This window comes from Salvelinus namaycush, chromosome 1, assembly GCF_016432855.1.
Source record: "Salvelinus namaycush isolate Seneca chromosome 1, SaNama_1.0, whole genome shotgun sequence".
Classification (NCBI taxonomy): Eukaryota; Metazoa; Chordata; class Actinopteri; order Salmoniformes; family Salmonidae; genus Salvelinus; species Salvelinus namaycush.
Window position 1 is genome coordinate 72,042,611 of NC_052307.1, and position 24,549 is coordinate 72,067,159.

Genomic DNA, 24,549 nt, shown 5'->3' on the forward strand with positions numbered 1-24,549 from the left:
CTATGTTTTATATCTCAACAACCATCATCTATATGGCTATGTTTTATATCTCATGTGTTTTATATCTCAACAACCATCATCTATATGGCTATGTTTTATATCTCATGTGTTTTATATCTCAACAACCATCATCTATTTGGCTATGTTTTATATCTCAACAACCATCATCTATTTGGCTATGTTTTATATCTCATGTGTTTTATATCTCATGTGTTTTATATCTCAACAACCATCATCTATATGGCTGTGTTTTATATCTCATGTGTTTTATATCTCATGTGTTTTATATCTCAACAACCATCATCTATATGGCTGTGTTTTATATCTCATGTGTTTTATATCTCATGTGTTTTATATCTCATGTGTTTTATATCTCAACAACCATCATCTATTTGGCTATGTTTTATATCTCATGTGTTTTATATCTCAACAACCATCATCTATTTGGCTATGTTTTATATCTCAACAACCATCATCTATATGGCTATGTTTTATATCTCAACAACCATCATCTATATGGCTATGTTTTATATCTCAACAACCATCATCTATTTGACTATGTTTTATATCTCAACAACCATCATCTATATGACTATGTTTTATATCTCAACAACCATCATCTATTTGACTATGTTTTATATCTCAACAACCATCATCTATATGGCTGTGTTTTATTTCTCAACAACCATCATCTATTTGGCTATGTTTTATATCTCAACAACCATCATCTATATGGCTATGTTTTATATCTCAACAACCATCATCTATTTGGCTATGTTTTATATCTCAACAACCATCATCTATATGGCTATGTTTTATATCTCATGTGTTGTATATCTCAACAACCATCATCTATATGACTATGTTGTATATATCTCAACAACCATCATCTATTTGACTATGTTTTATATCTCAACAACCATCATCTATTTGGCTATGTTTTATATCTCAACAACCATCATCTATTTGACTATGTTTTATATCTCAACAACCATCATCTATTTGGCTATGTTTTATTTCTCAACAACCATCATCTATTTGGCTATGTTTTATATCTCATGTGTTTTATATCTCAACAACCATCATCTATATGGCTATGTTTTATATCTCAACAACCATCATCTATATGGCTATGTTTTATATCTCATGTGTTTTATATCTCAACAACCATCATCTATTTGACTATGTTTTATATCTCAACAACCATCATCTATATGGCTATGTTTTATATCTCAACAACCATCATCTATATGGCTATGTTTTATATCTCAACAACCATCATCTATTTGACTATGTTTTATATCTCAACAACCATCATCTATATGGCTATGTTTTATTTCTCAACAACCATCATCTATTTGACTATGTTTTATATCTCAACAACCATCATCTATATGGCTATGTTTTATATCTCAACAACCATCATCTATATGGCTATGTTTTATATCTCATGTGTTTTATATCTCAACAACCATCATCTATTTGACTATGTTTTATATCTCAACAACCATCATCTATTTGGCTATGTTTTATATCTCAACAACCATTATTTATTTGGCTATGTTTTATATCTCATGTGTTTTATATCTCAACAACCATCATCTATATGGCTATGTTTTATATCTCAACAACCATTATCTATTTGACTATGTTTTATTTCTCATGTGTTTTATATCTCAACAACCATCATCTATATGGCTATGTTTTATATCTCAACAACCATCATCTATATGGCTATGTTTTATATCTCAACAACCATCATCTATATGACTATGTTTTATATCTCAACAACCATCATCTATATGACTATGTTTTATATCTCAACAACCATTATCTGATAACTTATAGGTTCATATTTCAAACCATTTCATTGGATGTAAGAGTTGTTTTCTTCTTCCCATCATCTATGTAGCTTTATATAAAATATAATAAATCCCTGGCTGTAGTGTAATCTGTTTTTCTATCTGTCAATAAAAGATCAATGACAGCTATTAGTTTGGGTTAAAATCCCATTCAGATGATTATCATTCAGCAGTGTAATCTATAATCTGATTCACGGTCATTAATAGAGGAAAGCCACAGATGGAGAAGATGGCTGCTTCAATTTGTCTTAATTACAGACAGTGGTGTTGATGTGCAGGAGTCAACACTCTGCTACTGACAAAAACATACAATTATGTTTTCACACAGGCTAGCGTCAATACACTGAAGCCAACTGAGGGAAATACAAAATATGAGACGTTTCAAAAATGTTCTCTCAACTCTATATACGACAGAGACAAGAACCTATGTTAATTTCCAACATCAATAAAAACCAAGCTAAGCCACATTTACAAAGACAAGTTGTTTGTTCCAATGTAACTATTTAACAACAACACCATAAAAAATCTAAAAGTGTACTGAATATATTTAATACTATAGGCCTATAGTACCAAGAGTAGCTTCTTACTTGTTGCAGTGGTGTTTGAGGTGCTTCTTGTATCCCTCGTCCTGCAGCATGTGTTCTGGGTTGTGCTTCCTGATCCACTCAGCCTTCTGGATGTCAAACGTGCTAGACTGAGTCTTCATCTTCTTCCCCTTCCTGCCTCTGGGGACCGGGGTCGACAGACCTGAGGGAGGAACACAGATTCAATTTGTGGTTATGGACACCGGTTTATAAACCCACATTAAAACCATTAACAGTAAACCAATAGCACAGTGGTAAGGGGAAATGCCCTTTAAAGGAATAATTATTTGAGAGGAACCAGATTCTAATCTGTGGTTGGACCCCTGAGGTTTGGTCATTGTGAGGTTGTAACGTACCCAGGTGGTTCTGTAGTTCCTTGGTCTGTCCGTCCTCGGAGGGGGCGATCAGGTCCCACATGAAGCTCTTGATCTTGTCGTCACCGCGGTAGTGAACCAGACAGTAGGCCAGAAGGGCTCTGCAGATAGACTCTACATCACGCTCTGTCAGCTGCTTCTTAAATCGACCATGGAGCAGGATGTCCTTCCAACGACCCCACCTGGACGACACAGGAGGAGAGGGTCAATACTGGAGACAAATACTGTACAATATAGATGGACAACACAGGAGAGCCTCAGTACAGACACAATACTGTACAATATAGATGGACAACACAGGAGAGCATCAGTATAGACACAACACTGGACAATATAGATGGACGACACAGGAGAGCCTCAGTACAGACACAATACTGTACAATATAGATGGACAGCACAGGAGAGCATCAGTATAGACACAACACTGGACAATATAGATGGACGACACAGGAGAGCCTCAGTACAGACACAATACTGTACAATATAAATGGACGACACAGGAGAGCCTCAGTACAGACACAACACTGTACAATATAGATGGATAACACAGGAGAGCCTCAATACAGACAACACTGTACAATATAGATAGACAACACAGGAGAGCCTCAATACAGACAACACTGTACAATATAGATGGACAACACAAGAGAGCCTCAATACAGACAACACTGTACAATATAGATGGACAACACAGGAGAGCCTCAGTACAGACACAACACTGTACAATATAGATGGCCAACACAGGAGAGCCTCGATACAGACAACACTGTACAATATAGATGGACAACACAGGAGAGCCTCAATACAGACAACACTGCACAATATAGATGGACAACACAGGAGAGCCTCAATACAGACAACACTGTACAATATAGATGGCCAACACAGGAGAGCCTCGATACAGACAACACTGTACAATATAGATGGACAACACAGGAGAGCCTCAATACAGACACAACACTGTACAATATAGATGGACAACACAGGAGAGCCTCAATACAGACAACACTGTACAATATAGATGAACAACACAGGAGAGCCTCAATACAGACACAACGCTGTACAATACAGATAAACAACACAGGAGAGCCTCAGTACAGACAACACTGTACAATATAGATGAACAACACAGGAGAGCCTCAATACAGACACAACGCTGTACAATACAGATAAACAACACAGGAGAGCCTCAGTACAGACAACACTGTACAATATAGATGGCCAACACAGGAGAGCCTCAATACAGACACAACACTGTACAATATAGATGGACAACACAGGAGAGCCTCAGTACAGACACAACACTGTACAGCAGTAACACTAAGAACAAGATGTGGTTGGTCTGGGCTGAAACTCAAGTCTGCACATCCTGTGGGTCCCCAAGATATGTATTAAAGAACATTGTTATTTAGTATCAATGTTGGTTTGTATATTATCTAGCATAAGTGGTACAGTCACTGACACTGACCCGTATACTAGTAGGTTCTTCTCCACTCTGAAGCACTCTGTCCTGCCGTAGCTGTTGAGGCGGTCGTGGGGCCGGCGGAGCTTGGGCTTGTCCTCGTTGTCACTCTCCCCCTCTGACAGCTCTGCCAGCTCGTCCTTAGTGGCACTGAAGGGTCGGGTCTGCTTCCTCACCCTCGGAGTGTCAATTACCAGGCTGTTCTGTTGTGGAATAGGAGAGGAACACACACAGATACTCAGATACTATTGTAGCAAATTCACTCATGGCATTGATCTTATCTCCTATATAACATATCTCATCATGGCCAGAAAGAGCAGGTTCAGTGTTTAAACTAAAGCATTACTTACTCTGTCATTGGCAGAGTCCATGTCAATCTCAGCCTTCTTGGCCCACTTGTCCCAGAAGTTGGGGTCGTCCAGAGAAATGTCTGTGCGGTTTCCGGATGCCACAAAACTGGCCTGAGAGAGAAGAAGACATTATATCACATTAAACCTTGATAATCTGATTCACTGTTCCTTCCTGAGTCTCCTTCAATGAGAAGTCTGAGTCTCCTAACAGAGCTGAGAGTCTGTGATGAAGAGTGACATGAGAGTAGACAGGAGACACGGGTTACTACTGCTAGTCATTCAGAAAGGAAAAGGATAGCAACATTCAAACAATGACCACTGTGTGGTGCTCTTTCAGTCACTGGGTACCTTGGCAAAGGTAGATCCCCGTCCCTCAGACTCGATGGTGATGGTCTTGGTCCTGCGTTGAAGGATCTGGTCGATGTCCTCCTCACAGAACTTGGCCCCCTCATCCTCATCGTCCATCAGAGCTCCATACGCCCCTTTCCTCAGCAGGTCCTCGATCTCCTTCTTAGACAGCTGCTGCTGGGTCGGCTGGAGAGAGGGGAGGGGGAGAAGGAGAAACAGAGAGGGTGTTAGGGGAACTGATGATGGACTACAGTAGATCACAGACTGGACTATTTACACATTACATCATTGTACACACAAACATGTGCACAACACATGCACATGCATTAACACCACACAAAAACAGACAGACACTCTAGTGTGAGAAACGCAGAGGAGAGAGACAGTTAGTTGAACTGAAGCTGAACTGGATCACATGCTAGACCTTTTTAAATCTGAAAGAGTAGCAGCAACCCCCAGCTGACCCATGGTGTGTTAGTATGCAGCTGGTGGTGCTAATGTCTGCTCAACACTTTCTTCCTGATAGTCCAGCTAATCCAGAGAGAGAAACAGCTAAGCTCCTCCTACACACTGATGATGCACTAAGAGGATATCTCAAAGCTGTGTTTATTATATTGACTAGTCCATTTTCTACACTCTCATTTCGTAGAATGGACATAACATTTTTTGCCTTCAGAATATATTCTGACCCCTTGACTTTTTCCACATTTTGTTACATTACAGCCTTATTCTAAAATTGACTAAATATTTTTTTCCCTCATCAATCTACACACAATAACCCATAATGACAAAGCAAAAAACATATATATATATTTTTTGCAAATGTATATAAAAAAAAAACTGAAATATGACATTTACATAAGTATTCAGACCCGTTACTCAGTACTTTGTTGAAGCACCTTTGGCAGCGATTACATAATTGAGTCTTCTTGGGTATGACGCTACAAGCTTGGTACACCTGTATTTGGGGAGTTTCTTCCATTCCTCTCTGCAGATCCTCTCAAGCTCTGTCAGGTTGGATGGGGAGCGTTGCTGCACAGCTATTTTCAGGTCTATCCAGAGATGTTTGATCGGGTTCAAGTCCGGGCTCTGGCTGGGCCACTCAAGGACATTCAGAGACTTGTCCCGAAGCCACTCCTGTGTTGTCTTGGCTGTGTGCTTAGGGTTGTTGTCCTGTTGGAAGGTGAACATCCGCCCCAGTCTGAGGTCCTGAGTGCTCTGGAGCAGGTTTTAATCAAGGATCGCTCTGTACATTCATCTTTGCCTCGATCCTGACTAGTCTCCCAGTCCCTGCCACTGAAAAACATCCCCACAGCATGATGCTGCCACCACCATGCTACACCATAGGAATGGTGCCAGGTTTCCTCCAGATGTGACGCTTGGCATTCAGATCAAAGAGTTCAATCTTGGTTTCATCAGACCAGAGAATCTTGTTTCTCATGGTCTGAGAGTTTTTAAGTGCCTTTTGGCAAACTCCAAGCGTGCTGTCATGTGGCTTTTACTGAAGAGCGGGTTCCGTCTGGCCACTCTACCATAAAGGTCTGATTGGTGGAGTGCTGTAGAGATGGTTGTCCTTCTGGAAGGTTCTCCCATCTCCACAGAGGAATTCTAGAGCTCTGTCAGTGACCATCGGGTTCTTGGTCACCTCCCTGACCAAGGCCCTTATTCCCCGATTGCTCAGTTTGGCCGGGCGGTCAGCTCTAGAGAGTCTTGGTGGTTCCAAACTTCTTCCATTTAAGAATGATGGAGGCCACTGTGTTCTTGGGGACCTTCAATGCTGCAGAAATGTTTTGGTAACCTTCCCCAGATCTGTGCCTCGACACAATCCTGTCTCGGAGCTCTACGGACAATTCCTTCAACATCATTGCTTGATGTTTGATCTGATACGCACTGTCAACTGTGAGACTTTATATAGACAGGTGTGTGCTTTTCCATATCATGTCCAATCAATTGAATTTACGACAGATGGACTCCAATCAAGTTGTAGAAACATCTCAAGGATGATCAATGGAAACAGGATGCACCTGAGCTCAATTTCAAGTCTCATAGCAAATGGTCTGAATACTTATGTAAAGAAGGTATTTATGTTTTTTATTTGTAATACATTTGCAAAAAACTCTGAAAACCTGTTTTTGCTTTGTCATTATGGGTTATTGTATGTAGATTGCTGAGATTAAAAAAAATATTTAATCCATTTTAGAATAAGGCTGTAACATAACAAAATGTGAAAAAAGTCAAGGGGTCAGAATACTTTCCCGAATGCATAGAGCATCCACTGGACTGATACAGGTGCTGCAGAGTGTGTGTGTGTATGATGAACACAGCAGACTCACCCCTCCTCCCGGCACGCTGTTCTCTCTGCCACTCATGCTCTGCAGCACAGCCTTGTCCAGGCCCAGTTTGAGGCTGGCCCGGTCAAACATCTCCCGCTCGTAAGAGTTCCTGGTGATCAGACGGTACACCTTCACCGCCTTGTTCTGACCAATCCTATGGCAGCGAGCCTGGGCCTAATAATGAAAAATAACTTGGTTATGACCAACCCAATACATTTTATATTTGTCCAATAAAAATCACTTTAGGATCAAGATCGTTGCTCTGCTATAATAATATAATATATGCCATTTAGCAGACGCTTTTATCCAAAGCGACTTAGTCATGCATACATACATTTTACTATCCAAGCTGTGCCAATGAAAAAGTTAAACTATTATAGTAGGATATAAAAGACACTTCTCAATTCAAGGACTTTCTGAATTGACTGAATTGAAATAGAAAGTGACCACACCTTTGTTGCTAATTGTATTACAGTGGAGGCTGGTGTCACTTTAAATGTCTGTGTGTGTCTTTACCTGCAGGTCGTTCTGTGGGTTCCAGTCTGAGTCAAAGATAATACAGGTGTCAGCAGCAGTCAAGTTGATGCCCAGACCTCCAGCCCGGGTACACAGCAGGAACACAAAGCGGTCCGAGTCTGGTTTGCTGAAACGGTCTATAGCTGCCTGACGCAGGTTACCTCTCACTCTGCCATCGATACGCTCATACAGGTACCTGAGGAACACAGGACCATGCAGGGTTGGAGGAGGATCTTCTAGTACACATAATTACACATGTTCTAGTGTCACATCCAAGTATCATGAATGTCAACATTTACATACAGTACGACACAGAGTTTTACAGTAGCTGATACAACACCAACCATCACACATTAAGGGGCCTCCAATTGCCACACAATATTTCCAGGAATTTGTTTTTGTCACCCACTTTCAAACAACATTCACTAGTTCTCTCCTTCTTTCCTCCATTCCTGTCTCTCTTTTCCCCTCTCTCTCTATTCTGCTCCCTCTTCCTCCTTTCATCCTTCCTCCCCCTCTCTCTGGCAGAGAACAAGGTGGTTTAGCTCGCTGATCACGGGCAGCCTCTTTCCCAGGAGCCCTGGCCTCGCCCCTGCCTTACCCCACATCCTACCCCTCATCTTCTTCACCTTATACACCTCACCCCCTCACCTCTGCAGTGACCCACTTCCCTCCGCCCGCCCACAGACTCCTCTCTCCCTCTGTCTGATGTGGGAGTGCCCCGAGGGAGTCTGTGACCTGCCGCTGATCCCCGGCTAAGCCTTGCCTAGCCACTGAGCGGAGCGACTCGCCTTGTGTGTTTACACTGGTTTTGTTCGGGGTTTGAGTTCCAGAAAGAAGCAGGGAGGGGAGAAGAACACAGGGCCAGGCCCGGGATAGTGAGAGAGACAAGAGAGGATAGAGAGAGGGAGAAGAAGAGAGAGGACAGAGATATCAGGAGGGAAAGGGAGGAAGATATAGAGAGACCACACAGACCAGGCCAGTCGCCCGCTTTCCTCAGCTTAGACGGGCTGCTGGGATAATATCCTTTTCATTTAGCGTGCAAACAGGAAGCTCATTAAGCCAGGAGATTAAGACCTTGAATGAAAGGGTCTTGGTACATTCTTCTGCTTCTGTTACACAGTCTTTATCATCTCCCTGCTCTGGGTAGCATTATGGAGTGATGAGCACAGGGGGCTTTAAAAGGCTCTTTCTCTTTCACTGAAGAGAGAGGCTAATGCTTAGAGATTCAGCATTTCTCTTCAACTACATTCAATTTAATAAGGGAAAGTACTGGAGTGATTCAGCTTTTGCTGCACTGCAAACTGCTAGCTAGCTAACACCAGATAATAAACCATAAATACATCACTTTGAAAATGGAGCTGAAAAATGGATATTACAAAGTCTATTACCCTCTCAAGCATGATTCCTGTCTTTTTCTGCATCAGCCTAGCTGAAACTGCAGAGGGCGTTTAAAATTCTACATGCACTGACACAAAGTAATAAACATTATATATCTCATCTCAAACTACATCATCTCACAATATGAAATATCTGAGGAGAGAGAACCTTGATTTCCAGGCTTCTATTGGAGTGGAGTACTTGGGAGCATAGTAATACAAGACGAGAGGCAGGCAGCAGTACCTTCTCTGGATGAGGTAGTCCTCCAGGATATCCAGACAGCGGACCATCTGGGAGAAGATGAGGACCTTGTGTCCCCCGGCCTTCATCTTGGGCAGCAGCTTATCTATGAGGACCAGTTTACCAGCCGACTGCACCATGGCCTGCAGGTGGAAATCAAAGGCAACAGGGCTGTACACCTCTCGGAAGTCCTCCAAGATCTTCTCCTCAGCACCTGGGAGAGATGGACAGACAAATAAACTCAGTGATGGTATCAGTGTTTCTGCTACAATTGTACAAGCAGGGCGGGGCCCCCATCTAACGCTGTTGCCACCAGAGTTTGGCTTCTATTGGGAAAAGACTGGATGACACAATCTGGTACCATGCTACCATTTTGACCTAATCTGTATACAGTACCTACTTTAAGACAGATAGGAATAGCAACTCAGTCATGGAATAGATTTTGTACAATATGGTACTGGAAAAAAGAGGGTGGACCTGAGTGAGGTGGCGGTACAAGGAACTCTCTCTCTCTGGTCACTGGTTAGAAGGATAATGACCAAGCAACTGAATGACCAAAGAGACAGGTCACACACACACAGCTCACTGCCTCAAACTCACAAACCAGCATTGATGAAGAAAGGTACCATAACTACACTAATCTGTATGCAGGTCAAAGACAATATGAGAATTAGGACTTCTATAATGCTTATCAAGTCTAACAACCCCTTTTTTGATTTGACATACTAAAAACTACCGGATATGAAAAACTGGGTGGTTCGAGCCCTGAATGCTAATTGGCTGACAGCCGTGGTATATCCGACCGTATAACACTGGTATGACAAAACATTTATTTTTACTGCTCTAATTACGTTGGTAACCAGTTTATAATAGCAATAAGGCCTTATTGCTATTATAAACTGGTTACCAACGTTTTTTTATTTATTTAACCTTTATTTAACTAGGTAAGTCAATTAAGAACAAATTCTTACTTACAATGACGGCCTACACTGGTCAAATCCGGACAACGCTGGGCCAATTGTGTGCTGCCCTATGGGATTCCCAATCACAGCCGGTTGTGATACAGCCTGGATACGAACCAGGGTGTCTATAGTGATGCCTCTAGCATCAGTGTCCTAGACCGCTGCGCCACTCAGGAGCCCATATACCACACCCCCCCGTGACTTATTGCTTAATTAGAAAGCCTTCATATTTCCATTTGGCAGTTTATCAACTCTAAAGCTGATCCTTTAGTTGTCCTAGCCCTCATTAAAACTGTTACACACACACACACACACACACACACACACACACACACACACACACACACACACACACACACACACACACACACACACACACACACACACACAGTTTAGTACCTTTGATGAGATGAGGTAAGGCTGGTTACAGCAGCTTCTCAGCTCCATCATGGTGTTGACCAGATTGAGTTACAGTCAGGCTTGGGGCAATTCCATGTCAATTAAGGAAGTAAACTGAAATTCCAATTCCAATTCTCTTCAATGCTTTTCAATGGGGAAAATGGGAATTGGAATTTGGTTTACTTTCTGAATTGACTAGAATTTCAATGGAATTGACCCCAACCCTGGTTACAGTTAGGGTTAGGTAGGGGTCAGGGTCAGGTAGTGGTGTGTTCAGTACCTTTAATGAGGTAGGGGTGGTTGCAACACTTCCTCAGCTCCATCATGGTGTTGACCAGGTTGGGGACGTTGGCCTGGCCGACTCCTTTAGACAGGAAGGAGAAGTTCTTCTCCAGGATGGCTCTGTAGTACTTCTTCTGGATGTTGGTCAGCTCCACCTGACCACATTATATAGAAACATTCAATTATATAGGACAATACACAGAAACCACATCAGTCAGCAAAACTAAGACAAAAAAAGCACAAAAACTCAATCTCAAGCACACACACAACACAAACACGCACATACACACCTCAATGATGGTTTCCTCCTTAGGAGCCAGCTTCTTCTCCACGTCCTCCTTGAGACGACGCAGCATCATGGGCTTCAGGATGGCCTGCAACTTCTGGACCTGAGAGAGACCGAGATATGCATGTTCATATATGGACGCATGCATACGCACTCATACACACAGACACAGTTTACAGTAATATGTGAAGCTTTTTGACCTGAGACACATAGAGACGGATACAGAGAGATGGAAGATACACGTTAACATGTGGAGAGTCTGGAACAGGAACGCCCACTTTCACACACTCACGCACCCACACATGCACCCACACATGAACCCACACACGCACCTACACACACATGATTTTAACAAGAGGTGCTGAAGGATTAGCAGGATTAAGAGGGGTTGACCATGGGCCGGTCAGTGGTATGATTGTCAAACCAGTACAATACACTGAGTGTACAAAACATTAGGAACACCTTAGAAATCCTTCTTTAACCTGTCTCCTCTCATTCATTTACACCTGCTTTCTATGACATAGACTGACCAGGTGAATCCAGGTGAAACCTATGATCCCTTATTAAATCCACTTCAATCAGTGTAGATGAAAGGGAGGAGACAGGTTAAAGAAGGATTTTTAAGACTTGAGACAATTGAGACATGGAGTGTATGTGTGCCATTCAGAGGGCGAATGGGCAAGCCAAAATATTTAAGTGCCTTTGAACTGGGTGTGGTAGTAGATGCCAGGAACACCTGTTTGAGTGTGTCAATAACTGCAATGCTGCTGTGTTTTTCACACTAACAGACTGATGAAGTCCATGAGGTTGATTATAGGGTTTCTAAATAACTGTAATTACATCAGCATAATGCTACAGGGCCTTTAACATAACTTTCCCTGCCTGCCTGCCTGCCTGCCTGCCTGCCTGCCTGCCTGCCTGCCTGCCTGCCTGCCTGCCTGCCTGCCTGCCTGCCTGCCTGCCTGCCTGCGCCTGCCTGCCTGCCTGCCTGCCTGCCTGCCTGCCTGCCTGCCTGCCTGCCTGCCTGCCTGCCTGCCTGCCTGCCTGCCTGCCTGCCTGTCTGTCTGTCTGTCTGTCTGTCTGTCTGTCTGTCTGTCTGTCTGTCTGTCTGTCTGTCTGCGTGTGAGCTCTATTCTCCTTCAGAGTTCCATCTGTACCAACAGGATCATTATCTCCACACACTGACACACTGTTCAAACACCAGGTGGGGTGAGTGGGGAAAAACACACTCATGTCCCCTGATACCATATGAAAACAAATTAGCTTCTGTATTAATAATCATATTCATTATGATCAGTGATGGTAAAGGACACACTCACACACAGGCAGAGACTAAACTATAACACACAGTATTTCTCACATACACTTTGTTGATAGGAACCCAACAACATAATACTCACACAGTCACACTGACAGCGACACACTTGATACGAACCCAACAACCACATGATAGAATCACACAGCCTCACCTGCTCCTCAGTCTTGAGGTCTCCAAACTCCAGCATGAAGGTGTTCTCTGAGGGGAAGCTTTGAGGCTCCAGGAAGTGCAGCAGACTGAACAGCTCCTCTACCGTGTTCTGGAGGGGGGTCCCTGTCAGGAGAACTTTGTGTTCCTGGAGAGAGAGGAGAGGGAAGAGAGAGATGTGAGTTAGAAACAATACAAGACACACAGCATTGGAACTCCAACCTACAAGCTGTGCCTCCATTGAACACAACTACAGAGAGAGGGGAGACCTCAATCACAAACAATCTTAAGATCCAACCAGATTGGTGTACAGTGATGGTTACCATTAGGGCACGTTTCACTGCTTCTCTCCACACACAAATAAGATATTGATTGGAGACACACTAGGCCTAGGATCTCAAACATTCAAGCTGTAATGGCTGCATTTCTACCCTTTGCTCAGTTCTGCCCTACAGTATGCTCAGTGACTTGGACATACCAGATTCATGAGCTTGAAGCCCTCTAGCAGCTTGCAGTTCTTGTTCTTGAGGCGATGGGCCTCGTCGATGATGACGCAGCGCCACTCGATGGCGTTGAGCTCTGGACAGCCGCCCAGGATCATCTCAAAGGTGGTGATGAGGGCGTGGAACTTGTAGGCTCCCCGCACCACACGACCCTGGAGGAAAACCAGGAAGAAACGCACAGGGAGTCAATACAACTCTTCCATTCATTCCCTGTGTGTTAAGGTGATTCCCTGTGTGTTAAGGTGATTCCCTGTGTGTTAAGTTGATTCCCTGTGTGTTAAGTTGATTCCCTGTGTGTTAAGGTGATTCCCTGTGTGTTAAGGTGATTCCCTGTGTGTTAAGGTGATTCCCTGTGTGTTAAGGTGATTCCCTGTGTGTTAAGGTGATTCCCTGTGTGTTAAGGTGATTCTCTGTGTGTTAAGGTGATTCCCTGTGTGTTAAGGTGATTCCCTGTGTGTTAAGGTGATTCCCTGTGTGTTAAGTTGATTCCCTGTGTGTTAAGGTGATTCCCTGTGTGTTAAGGTGATTCCCTGTGTGTTAAGGTGATTCTCTGTGTGTTAAGGTGATTCCCTGTGTGTTAAGGTGATTCCCTGTGTGTTAAGGTGATTCTCTGTGTGTTAAGGTGATTCCCTGTGTGTTAAGGTGATTCCCTGTGTGTTAAGGTGATTCCCTGTGTGTTAAGGTGATTCCCTGTGTGTTAAGGTGATTCCCTGTGTGTTAAGGTGATTCTCTGTGTGTTAAGGTGATTCCCTGTGTGTTAAGGTGATTTCCTGTGTGTTAAGGTGATTCCCTGTGTGCTAAGGTGATTCCCTGTGTGTTAAGGTGATTCCCTGTGTGTTAAGGTGATTCCCTGTGTGTTAAGGTGATTCCCTGTGTGTTAAGGTGATTCCCTGTGTGCTAAGGTGATTCCCTGTGTGTTAAGGTGATTCCCTGTGTGTTAAGGTGATTCCCTGTGTGCTAAGGTGATTCCCTGTGTGTTAAGGTGATTCCCTGTGTGTTAAGGTGATTCCCTGTGTGTTAAGGTGATTCCCTGTGTGTTAAGGTGATTCCCTGTGTGTTAAGGTGATTCCCTGTGTGTTAAGGTGATTCCCTGTGTGTTAAGGGGTGAGCCGTGCTGTAAGAATAAGCCCTGTGGTACCACAGTGACATCACAGTCTTCCAGTGAGACAGCCTGGTGGCAGCTCATCTTTCCTCTCCTCCCTCATCTGTTCTTCCCCTCCTCCCTTGTTACATTTGCATACTAAGATCTCCTAACCGCTGTCTGTCATTCTACATTACTCTGCCAACAACTGCAGAAAAAACCTTTTCCCAGGGCTACCGCCTGACATGTGCCACCCTTCAAACCCTTCTCATGTGCCTTTAAATTGAGTCCTGCTTTCAAGTTTCAAGCTTTAATGTCACATGCACAAGTACAGTGAAAGACCTTTCTTCCAAACTCTAACTCCAACAATGTGGTAATCAATAACAATGTAATAGTAAAAATAACAAGGTAGAACAAAGACACACGAGATATGAAATAAGAAGAACACGATAAAGTAAGTAAGCATACTATATACAGGGTCAGTTCCAGTAGCATATTTATAATGTGAAGGGATACTGGATCGATAGAGGCAGATATGTGTTGGGGTAAGGTGACTAGGCATGCTGGAACATGACAGTCATGCTACTCAATCTCAGTATCTCTCTCTCTCATTATGTGGCCTGCAAGCTCTCCTTGGACAAATCTCTTTGTCCGACTGAGCATCTCTGATATCATGTCACTATTCCCTGATACACAATATAACAAATACTGTCATTACTTTAATGGAACAGAGAAACACCTGAGTTTCACTTAATCTTTCACAGCTAATGATGTGCATCACATTATCTCCTGTTCTTCGTCCCCATTATGAGATGCTGGTTGCCAGCGGGTTTCAAGGCCCTTTTGCTGTTGTTTCTGACAACCACCACCTCCCCTCATCAGAGAACAACTTTTGAAACTTCAAGGACTCACCTGTTGTTGACATTGTTGTTTATCTGTGGGTCCCTGACTGTACATCTTGTACGGCTCGCCTGTGTTGTTTATTTATGTTGTTGTTTACCTGTGTGTCCCTGGAGTACATCTCATACTGCTGCAGCATCTGCCTGCTGACCATGGAGCCGTGGTAGACAATGACGTTGAGGTGGGTCCACGTTCTGAACTCCCTCTCCCAGTTGGCGATGGTGGAGAGGGGGGCGATGATGAGGAAGGGGCCCCTGATGCCCACACGCCAGATCTCCTCCAGAAACGTGATGGACTGGATGGTCTTCCCCAGACCCATCTCATCTGCCAGGATACAGTTCCGTCTGTCAGGGAGGAAGAGAGTGGTGGGGTGCAGGGAAGGAGTAAGGAATTGTTAGGTTAGATTACTCATTGGTTATTTCTGCATTGTCGGAACTAGAAGCACAAGCATTTCGCTACACTCGCATTAACATCTGCTAACCACGTGTATGTGACAAATACAATTTGATTTGATATGAAAGGAGTGAGAGGAAGCGAGAGGGGGGTTGGCGGAAGAGAGAGAGACATTACAGTCCCAAAACATGTATAGAGTAGTTGTGGTCCTGTCTGATATTGATATTAAGTGATGAGACTGGGCTGAACAGAATCCTTCCTCTAGTAGCCAGGCAGAACATTAATCTGGTTGTCCAGAGGGTGGGGGTGTTACAGTGAATCTTGACATTAATTGCAAAGAGCAGATACTCCCACTTGCTTCCTATACTTTTTTCCTTAATCTTAAAGGCTCGGTGCAGTCAAAAACAGGATTTCCTGTGTTTTATAAATATTTCCACAATATGAGGATGGAATAATACTCCGAAATTGGGAAAATTATGATAATGCCCTTTTAGTGTAAGAGCTGATTGAAAATACCGGCTGAAATTTCAGCCTGTTTTGGTGGGACGTTGTTTTGGCATGCCTGGTGACATCACAGTAAATTAGTTGATAGACCAATAAAGAGAGTTCTAAACCTTTCTGCCAATAACAGTTAGTTTTCCCCTCCCCACTCAGACCCATCCAAGGCAGTCCTAGCAAAATTCTTGCTTGAGAAATTGCTCTTTGCTAAGAAGCTATTTTTGTTTCTTTCTGACCGTTTTAATTGACAACAATCACAATCAAGGTACTTGATTGTTACCGAGAAATTATTTGATAGAGATAAAAAGTGCTGCATTGGACCTTTAAGAACTTCACAGCACTCTGAAACACAGTCCCAGTAGCAACACTACAGCCTGGCTATAGACAAACAGATGATTTGGGATGTGTTCCACACTCACTCGCTTTCTCCCTTGATCTGTCTCTCCATCTTTCTCTCTCCTTTGCTCTCTCTCATGCAATAAAATGCAAATGAATTATTTAAAAATCATACAATGTGATTTTCTGGATTTTTGTTTTAGATTCCGTCTCTCACAGTTGAAGTGTACCTATGATAAAAATGACAGACCTCTACATGCTTTGTAAGTAGGAAAACCTGCAAAATCGGCAGTGTATCAAATACTTGTTCTCCCCACTGTATATACGACATACCGTCCAAGCCTATTAACCACATTCTTCACAGGTTTTGCATACTAAACCAAGCTAGAAGTCAGCAGGCTCTGGGCAAGCGTCTCCCTGTCTCGGTACACACATGCTGTCAGCTCACTGCTTCACTGGCTTCTCTTCTGCACTACTTAGCAATCTGACAGTCCAGCCCTTGTCTCTCTGGCTGGATGCAGTATGCTACAACCACAGAGCTGAAACCTAGGATCTGAAGTCTGGAACAACCCTGTGTTTCTGACTGTCAGAATCTGTTCAGGGCAGTAGAACACTGTGTGTCTGTTTGTTTGCACATGCATACAGGTACAGTGTGTGTGTGTGTGTGTGTGTGTGTGTGTGTGTGTGTGTGTGTGTGTGTGTGTGTGTGTGTGTGTGTGTGTGTGTGTGTGTGTGTGTGTGTGTGTGTGTGTGTGTGTGTGTGTGTGGCCTCGGGGGGCCCTACTGACCTGTTGTACCAGTTGAAGAGGAGCCAGTTGACTCCCTCCAGCTGGTAGTCCCTGAGGACGTTACTGTTCCTGTACTCCCTCGACTGATCCCTCTTCTTCCACAGGCTGGCTGGGGGACGCTCCTGTGGGGTAGAGAATGTTAGAGGATGAGAAGATGAGAAGAGAGATGAGAAAAGAAGAGAGAGGAAGAGAAGAGAAAGGAGGTTGAATAAAGGGGGCTTACCGTCCTGCGGGAGTCTGGCCTTGCTGCCTGCCGCAGCTCAAACTCCTCTATTTTACTCTGGTCCACATCCCCCTTCAGTTCCCACGTACTGTCTTCATAGGGCAGAGAGCACCACTTCACCAGGTAGTACACCACCTGCTGGGGGAAGAGGGACGGAGAGAGGGGGAGGAGGGGGAAAGAAAGAGAGATATGTTGTGAGTTAACACAAAAAAACATAGAAACTTCACCTTTTAGTAGCTACTAGTGTTGTCACTAGCGTCCTGTTCGCCCAGTCCCCCGTTTTCTAAACCTCCTGCGCATGAGCCACGCAAAAACCTGTCACTGAAATTCACACTTTTACTCAATACAACACATATTGAATTTAACTTCACACTGTTCAGTGTTTAATAGAATACTGCATAGAATGGCTGATTTGCTCATATTTGCAAAGGCCTACCTGTGATTTGGCTGGAGGAATGGGTGGCTGGAACATACATGCATAATGATCTGCATGTCATTGTCTCAGTAAGGAGAAAACACTGCATGAAACCTGCTTTACTCTTCAGTTAAAATAGACACACACACTCTCCATCCCTTCCTCACACTCAATCTCCCTCCCTCTCGTAAAAACACACACACACACACACACACACACACACACACACACACACACACACACACACACACACACACACACACACACACACACACACACACACACACACACACACACACACACACACACACACACACACACACCACTCACTCCCACAAACACACACTGCTCTCAACTTTTAAAACGCTAGACACCAAACAGAATTTAAGGAGCACCAGAAAGAAACAGATTTTTGAACCGTTCAGGCTAGGGACAAGTAGGGCTGTGGCGGTCACGAAATTTCGTCAACAGGTGATTGTCAAGCAAGTAACTGCCGGTCTCACGGTAATTGACCATTAATTAACATAAACACATTTAGCATCTCCTGGCTTCCACACATAGCCTACAAGCCAGTGATGCTGACCTTTTCGAACATATACATTTTAAAAAGTCTAATAAATCCATGTAACATAGCCTACACCTTCACAATAAATATATAATTTGTTTTAAACAGGTTTAAAAAAACATAAGAAGAAAATGTAGTCTATTTCAGAAGAACAGAATAGCATACTCTGAGTTGTCCTTATGTTAGGTCCTGATCTGGCTATGCCATATGGCTGTGGGCTACACTAGTTCATTTAGCAGACAAAATTTGCTTAGAATTCCGTATGAAGAATACAACTGAACATAGCTGAATAAAATAGGAAGGATATTTTCTCTATTCTGTGTTGAGCGGTTAACAAGGAAACAGGTACTCCTATATGCTTAATTTAGAGTTATTAATGTAACTTTAGTTGTGATACAAATGTTGGGCTGTATGTTTAGATTTTTAATACATTCTAAGGCTGCATGATGCGACTCTAATGATGATTTGAAAAAAGTTGCATGAAAGGCACGAGCTCTGCTTTGTTTCTTGCGCAGGCTGAACACACTTCATCAGTCTCTCACTCAAGCAGTTAATAATGCCTCAAACTTCCCGGCTGCATCCCCTTTGTGTGGCCGTAATGCCCCCTAAAAGAATCCATGCCTTTTGCGGCCAGCGACCGTTGTGCCCTTGGGCTGAATATAATAAGTATAAATCCCTTCTCCCGGCTGCGTGCTGAATCACCTCTCACTCACTGTCACGACTTCTGCCGAAGTCGTTGCCTCTCCTTGTTCGGGCGGTGTTCGGCAGTCGACGTCACCGGTCTTCTAGCCATCATCGATCCATTTTTCATTTTCCATTGGTTTTGTCTTGTCTTCCCACACACCTGTTTTCAATCCCATCCATTACCTCTTGTGTATTTAACCCTCTGTTTCCCCTCATGTCTTTGTCAGAGATTGTTTTATGTCAAGTGTAGTTTCTTGGTGTATAGGTGCGCGACGGGTCCTCGTACCCATGTTTATTTTATGTATGTACATTTTCGTGTTTGGAGCATGTTAAGTGGACATTTATTAAAAGTCTCCATTTACACTCAGTTTAACTCTCCTGCGCCTGACTTCCCTGACACCTATACACACGACTCTGACACTCACATGGCTCTCCGTCACGTGATCGGGTCTTTCTCACAGGCTACAAGTGAAGACAGACACACCGTGGACCCAACTGCGTGCATACTTATCCAATACCAAGGTGCATATTGAAGATGTTGGAAGAACTGTCCACATTTACTTTCGTCAGACAACAAGATGAGTAGGCCTGACGAACAGCAAAAGCACTAGCATATGTCAATCTACTATTCCCCATAGTACAAAGGTCGACCTACTCTATTCTGTGCAAGAAATAAATATTCCAAACATAGTCTTGGACAGTTGTGGGATGCGATAGATCCCAAATTAATACAACCACTACAATCAAAAAACCTGTTTTAAGCAATAAGCCTGACGCAACAGATGAGATTTTTTTTTTTTTTTAGCATTTTTTAATGGTGACAAAAACTTGATCTCACGCGCTGCGTATGTATGTCATTTAGAAGTGGATGAATGTGCTTAATTCTAAGAAGTTATTTGGCCACTATATGGCTATAGGCTATATGAGGTGTGCGAATATGATTTGAAAAAGTAGCAAAAAAAAGAATGCGCTGTTTGCCTGAAGCTGGGTATCATTCACAAGTGATAGGCTAATATTGTCACCCAGCAGACTATTCTTGATTTAATCTTGTCTTTACATATACTAAATAATATATGTGTGAAATTTGTTTTGATTTAGAATGAACCATTATCATGCACCTGTATTAAAACAGGGGTAGCTATGCACTTAAATAGACAATGGAGGACGCTTTTCCCGTGGTTTATTTTCATGCGAGCCAGGTAGGCTATACTCCTGTTGTAAAGAGAAGCAACGTACTTAATATTATGAAAGTTGAGAATTAATTATAGTAGGCCTAGCGTATACAAAGCTGATGGGATCTTCCTCTTTTTAATAGAGGCCATCACTCTGTTCTAACGCAATTGCATAGCTTATTGAAATGTTGTCAACATGAGCTCCTCTCATGAAGTGTTTGATTAGATTTTCAACTACATTTGTATTGATGTCAGAGTGATTAGAGGGACAATAGAGTGCGGAGTACCAAGCAGTTAGCAAGTTTGGTAGGCTATTAATGACCATCAGCAGTATCAGAGCTTGGAGAAGCCTAATTACCGTGATTAAACGGTCATGTGGAATTTGACTGTCGTCATGACTCGTGAACGCAGGTGTGGCGGTAATATGGTCACTGTAACAGCCCTAGGGACAAGCCATTTTCTTTGCTGTAAAGCTGTAAGCATGCCTGTCGCGAAGTGCTGCTTCATTTCCCCTCTCTGACACTCAGGAGCAGCATGACAGTGAACTTGCAAAGTCAGATCAAACTGGCCTGTGCTCTTGGTTATAACAGGTGATGAAATTATATAATATACAAACTTTTCTGCTCGCTCTGCGTGCTGTTCCAATGTAACAAATGTACAAATGTAACAACAGAGGACTCATCAGGGTCGACATTACGAGCGGGGATGGAGGAATAGATGAGCATGAAGAGGGGCCGAAGAGAAGCAGGTCAGTGGGGGTTGGTAGGAGATGAGGCTGGCTGATTACAGCTGCAACGTGATATGTTGATGAAAGTGAAGTGGATATTATTGGACCTGCTCATACAACAGACGAGAGGCTTAAATTCAACTGGCACCAGCAGGTTCTTTAGATCGAAAGGTACTATGGTATTCTAAAATGTTGGTATCATAAGTATCATGAGGTTTTGGTACCGTGGTATTGCCGTGGTATTAACGTGATGTTACCGTGGTACCGGTACACCAAGCAACACTAGTAGTTACACCCTCAGCTAAAGTAGCAGAGACAACAACCATAATACACATGTATGGAATGACACCATGCTTTACAATAGTATCTTCTACAAAGGAGGAGATGAGACACACTCAAGGACATACACACACACGCACACACACAATTTACAGACATACACACTCTGTCTCTCTCTCTTTCCAACAAAAGGCAGTCTAATCATCTCTCCGTTGGAGGTCATTTGTTGTGAATGAAAGAGTCCACCCCCCACTCTTACCTCTCCTGTGTCCTTGTCTTCACAATAGGACACCTCCAGTACTCTGTCTACCTCCACATAGTCAGGGTTAAAGGGATCCTCCTCCATCTAAAACACACAGGAAGACATAGTCAGGGTTAAAGGGATCCTCCTCCATCTAAAACACACAGGAAGACATAGTCAGGGTTAAAGGGATCCTCCTCCATCTAAAACACACAGGAAGACATAGTCAGGGTTAAAGGGATCCTCCTCCATCTAAAACACACAGGAAGACATAGTCAGGGTTAAAGGGATCCTCCTCCATCTAAAACACAAAGGAAGAGATAGTCAGGGTTAAAGGGATCCTCCTCCATCTAAAACACACAGGAAGACATAGTCAGGGTTAAAGGGATCCTCCTCCATCTAAAACACACAGGAAGACATAGTCAGGGTTAAAGGGATCCTCCTCCATCTAAAACACACAGGAAGACATAGTCAGGGTTAAAGGGATCCTCCTCCATCTAAAACACACAGGAAGACATAGTCAGGGTTAAAGGGATCCTCCTCCACCTATAACACACAGGAAGACATAGTCAGGGTTAAAGGGATCCTCCTCCATCTAAAACACACAGGAAGACATAGTCAGGGTTAAAGGGATCCTCCTCCATCTAAAACACACAGGAAGACATAGTCAGGGTTAAAGGGATCCTCATCCATCTAAAACACACAGGAAGACATAGTCAGGGTTAAAGGGATCCTCCTCCATCTAAAACACACAGGAAGACATAGTCAGGGTTAAAGGGATCCTCCTCCATCTAAAACACACAGGAAGACATAGTCAGGGTTAAAGGGATCCTCCTCCATCTAAAACACACAGGAAGGCATAGTCAGGGTTAAAGGGATCCTCCTCCATCTAAAACACACAGGAAGACATAGTCAGGGTTAAAGGGATCCTCCTCCATCTAAAACACAAAGGAAGACATAGTCAGGGTTAAAGGGATCCTCCTCCATCTAAAACACACAGGAAGACATAGTCAGGGTTAAAGGGATCCTCCTCCATCTAAAACACACAGGAAGACATAGTCAGGGTTAAAGGGATCCTCCTCCATCTAAAACACACAGGAAGACATAGTCAGGGTTAAAGGGATCCTCCTCCATCTAAAACACAAAGGAAGACATAGTCAGGGTTAAAGGGATCCTCCTCCATCTAAAACACACAGGAAGACATAGTCAGGGTTAAAGGGATCCTCCTCCATCTATAACACACAGGAAGACATAGTCAGGGTTAAAGGGATCCTCCTCCATCTAAAACACAAAGGAAGACATAGTCAGGGTTAAAGGGATCCTCCTCCATCTAAAACACAAAGGAAGACATAGTCAGGGTTAAAGGGATCCTCCTCATTCTAAAATACACAGGAAGACATAGTCAGGGTTAAAGGGATCCTCCTCCATCTAAAACACACAGGAAGACATAGTCAGGGTTAAAGGGATCCTCCTCCATCTAAAACACACAGGAAGGCATAGTCAGGGTTAAAGGGATCCTCCTCCATCTAAAACACACAGGAAGACATAGTCAGGGTTAAAGGGATCCTCCTCCATCTAAAACACAAAGGAAGACATAGTCAGGGTTAAAGGGATCCTCCTCCATCTAAAACACACAGGAAGACATAGTCAGGGTTAAAGGGATCCTCCTCCATCTAAAACACAAAGGAAGACATAGTCAGGGTTAAAGGGATCCTCCTCCATCTAAAACACAAAGGAAGACATAGTCAGGGTTAAAGGGATCCTCCTCCATCTAAAACACACAGGAATGCATAGTCAGGGTTAAAGGGATCCTCCTCATTCTAAAACACACAGGAAGACATAGTCAGGGTTAAAGGGATCCTCCTCCATCTATAACACACAGGAAGACATAGTCAGGGTTAAAGGGATCCTCCTCCATCTAAAACACAAAGGAAGACATAGTCAGGGTTAAAGGGATCCTCCTCCATCTAAAACACACAGGAAGGCATAGTCAGGGTTAAAGGGATCCTCCTCCATCTAAAACACACAGGAAGACATAGTCAGGGTTAAAGGGATCCTCCTCCATCTAAAACACACAGGAAGACATAGTCAGGGTTAAAGGGATCCTCCTCCATCTAAAACACACAGGAAGACATAGTCAGGGTTAAAGGGATCCTCCTCATTCTAAAACACACAGGAAGACATAGTCAGGGTTAAAGGGATCGTCCTCATTCTAAAACACAAAGGAAGGCATAGTCAGGGTTAAAGGGATCCTCCTCCATCTATAACACACAGGAAGACATAGTCAGGGTTAAAGGGATCCTCCTCCATCTAAAACACAGGAATACATAGTCAGGGTTAAAGGGATCCTCCTCCATCTATAACACACAGGAAGACATAGTCAGGGTTAAAGGGATCCTCCTCCATCTATAACACACAGGAAGACATAGTCAGGGTTAAAGGGATCCTCCTCCATCTATAACACACAGGAAGACATAGTCAGGGTTAAAGGGATCCTCCTCCATCTAAAACACAAAGGAAGACATAGTCAGGGTTAAAGGGATCCTCCTCCATCTAAAACACACAGGAAGACATAGTCAGGGTTAAAGGGATCCTCCTCATTCTAAAACACACAGGAAGACATAGTCAGGGTTAAAGGGATCGTCCTCATTCTAAAACACACAGGAAGACATAGTCAGGGTTAAAGGGATCCTCCTCCATCTATAACACACAGGAAGACATAGTCAGGGTTAAAGGGATCCTCCTCCATCTATAACACACAGGAAGACATAGTCAGGGTTAAAGGGATCCTCCTCATTCTAAAACACACAGGAAGACATAGTCAGGGTTAAAGGGATCCTCCTCCATCTAAAACACACAGGAAGGCATAGTCAGGGTTAAAGGGATCCTCCTCCATCTAAA

At 43.3% G+C, this 24,549-nt stretch overlaps 1 protein-coding gene across 1 annotated transcript in view; it reads right to left on the minus strand.

Annotated features, from left to right (window-relative positions):
* Positions 1-24,549, minus strand: part of LOC120048327 (chromodomain-helicase-DNA-binding protein 9-like) — a 118,996-nt gene that overhangs the window by 25,395 nt on the left and 69,052 nt on the right. Inside the window, exons 9-24 of the mRNA XM_038994220.1 lie at positions 21,667-21,753; positions 17,566-17,703; positions 17,343-17,464; positions 15,428-15,671; positions 13,322-13,498; positions 12,848-12,991; positions 11,383-11,481; positions 11,091-11,247; positions 9,453-9,663; positions 7,830-8,025; positions 7,314-7,487; positions 4,981-5,166; positions 4,633-4,743; positions 4,289-4,485; positions 2,803-3,002; positions 2,450-2,609 (exon numbers count right to left, since the gene is read on the minus strand). Of these exons, the coding sequence (XP_038850148.1) occupies positions 2,450-2,609; positions 2,803-3,002; positions 4,289-4,485; positions 4,633-4,743; positions 4,981-5,166; positions 7,314-7,487; positions 7,830-8,025; positions 9,453-9,663; positions 11,091-11,247; positions 11,383-11,481; positions 12,848-12,991; positions 13,322-13,498; positions 15,428-15,671; positions 17,343-17,464; positions 17,566-17,703; positions 21,667-21,753 (2,603 nt within the window). The remainder of the gene's footprint in view (positions 1-2,449; positions 2,610-2,802; positions 3,003-4,288; positions 4,486-4,632; positions 4,744-4,980; positions 5,167-7,313; positions 7,488-7,829; positions 8,026-9,452; positions 9,664-11,090; positions 11,248-11,382; positions 11,482-12,847; positions 12,992-13,321; positions 13,499-15,427; positions 15,672-17,342; positions 17,465-17,565; positions 17,704-21,666; positions 21,754-24,549) is intronic.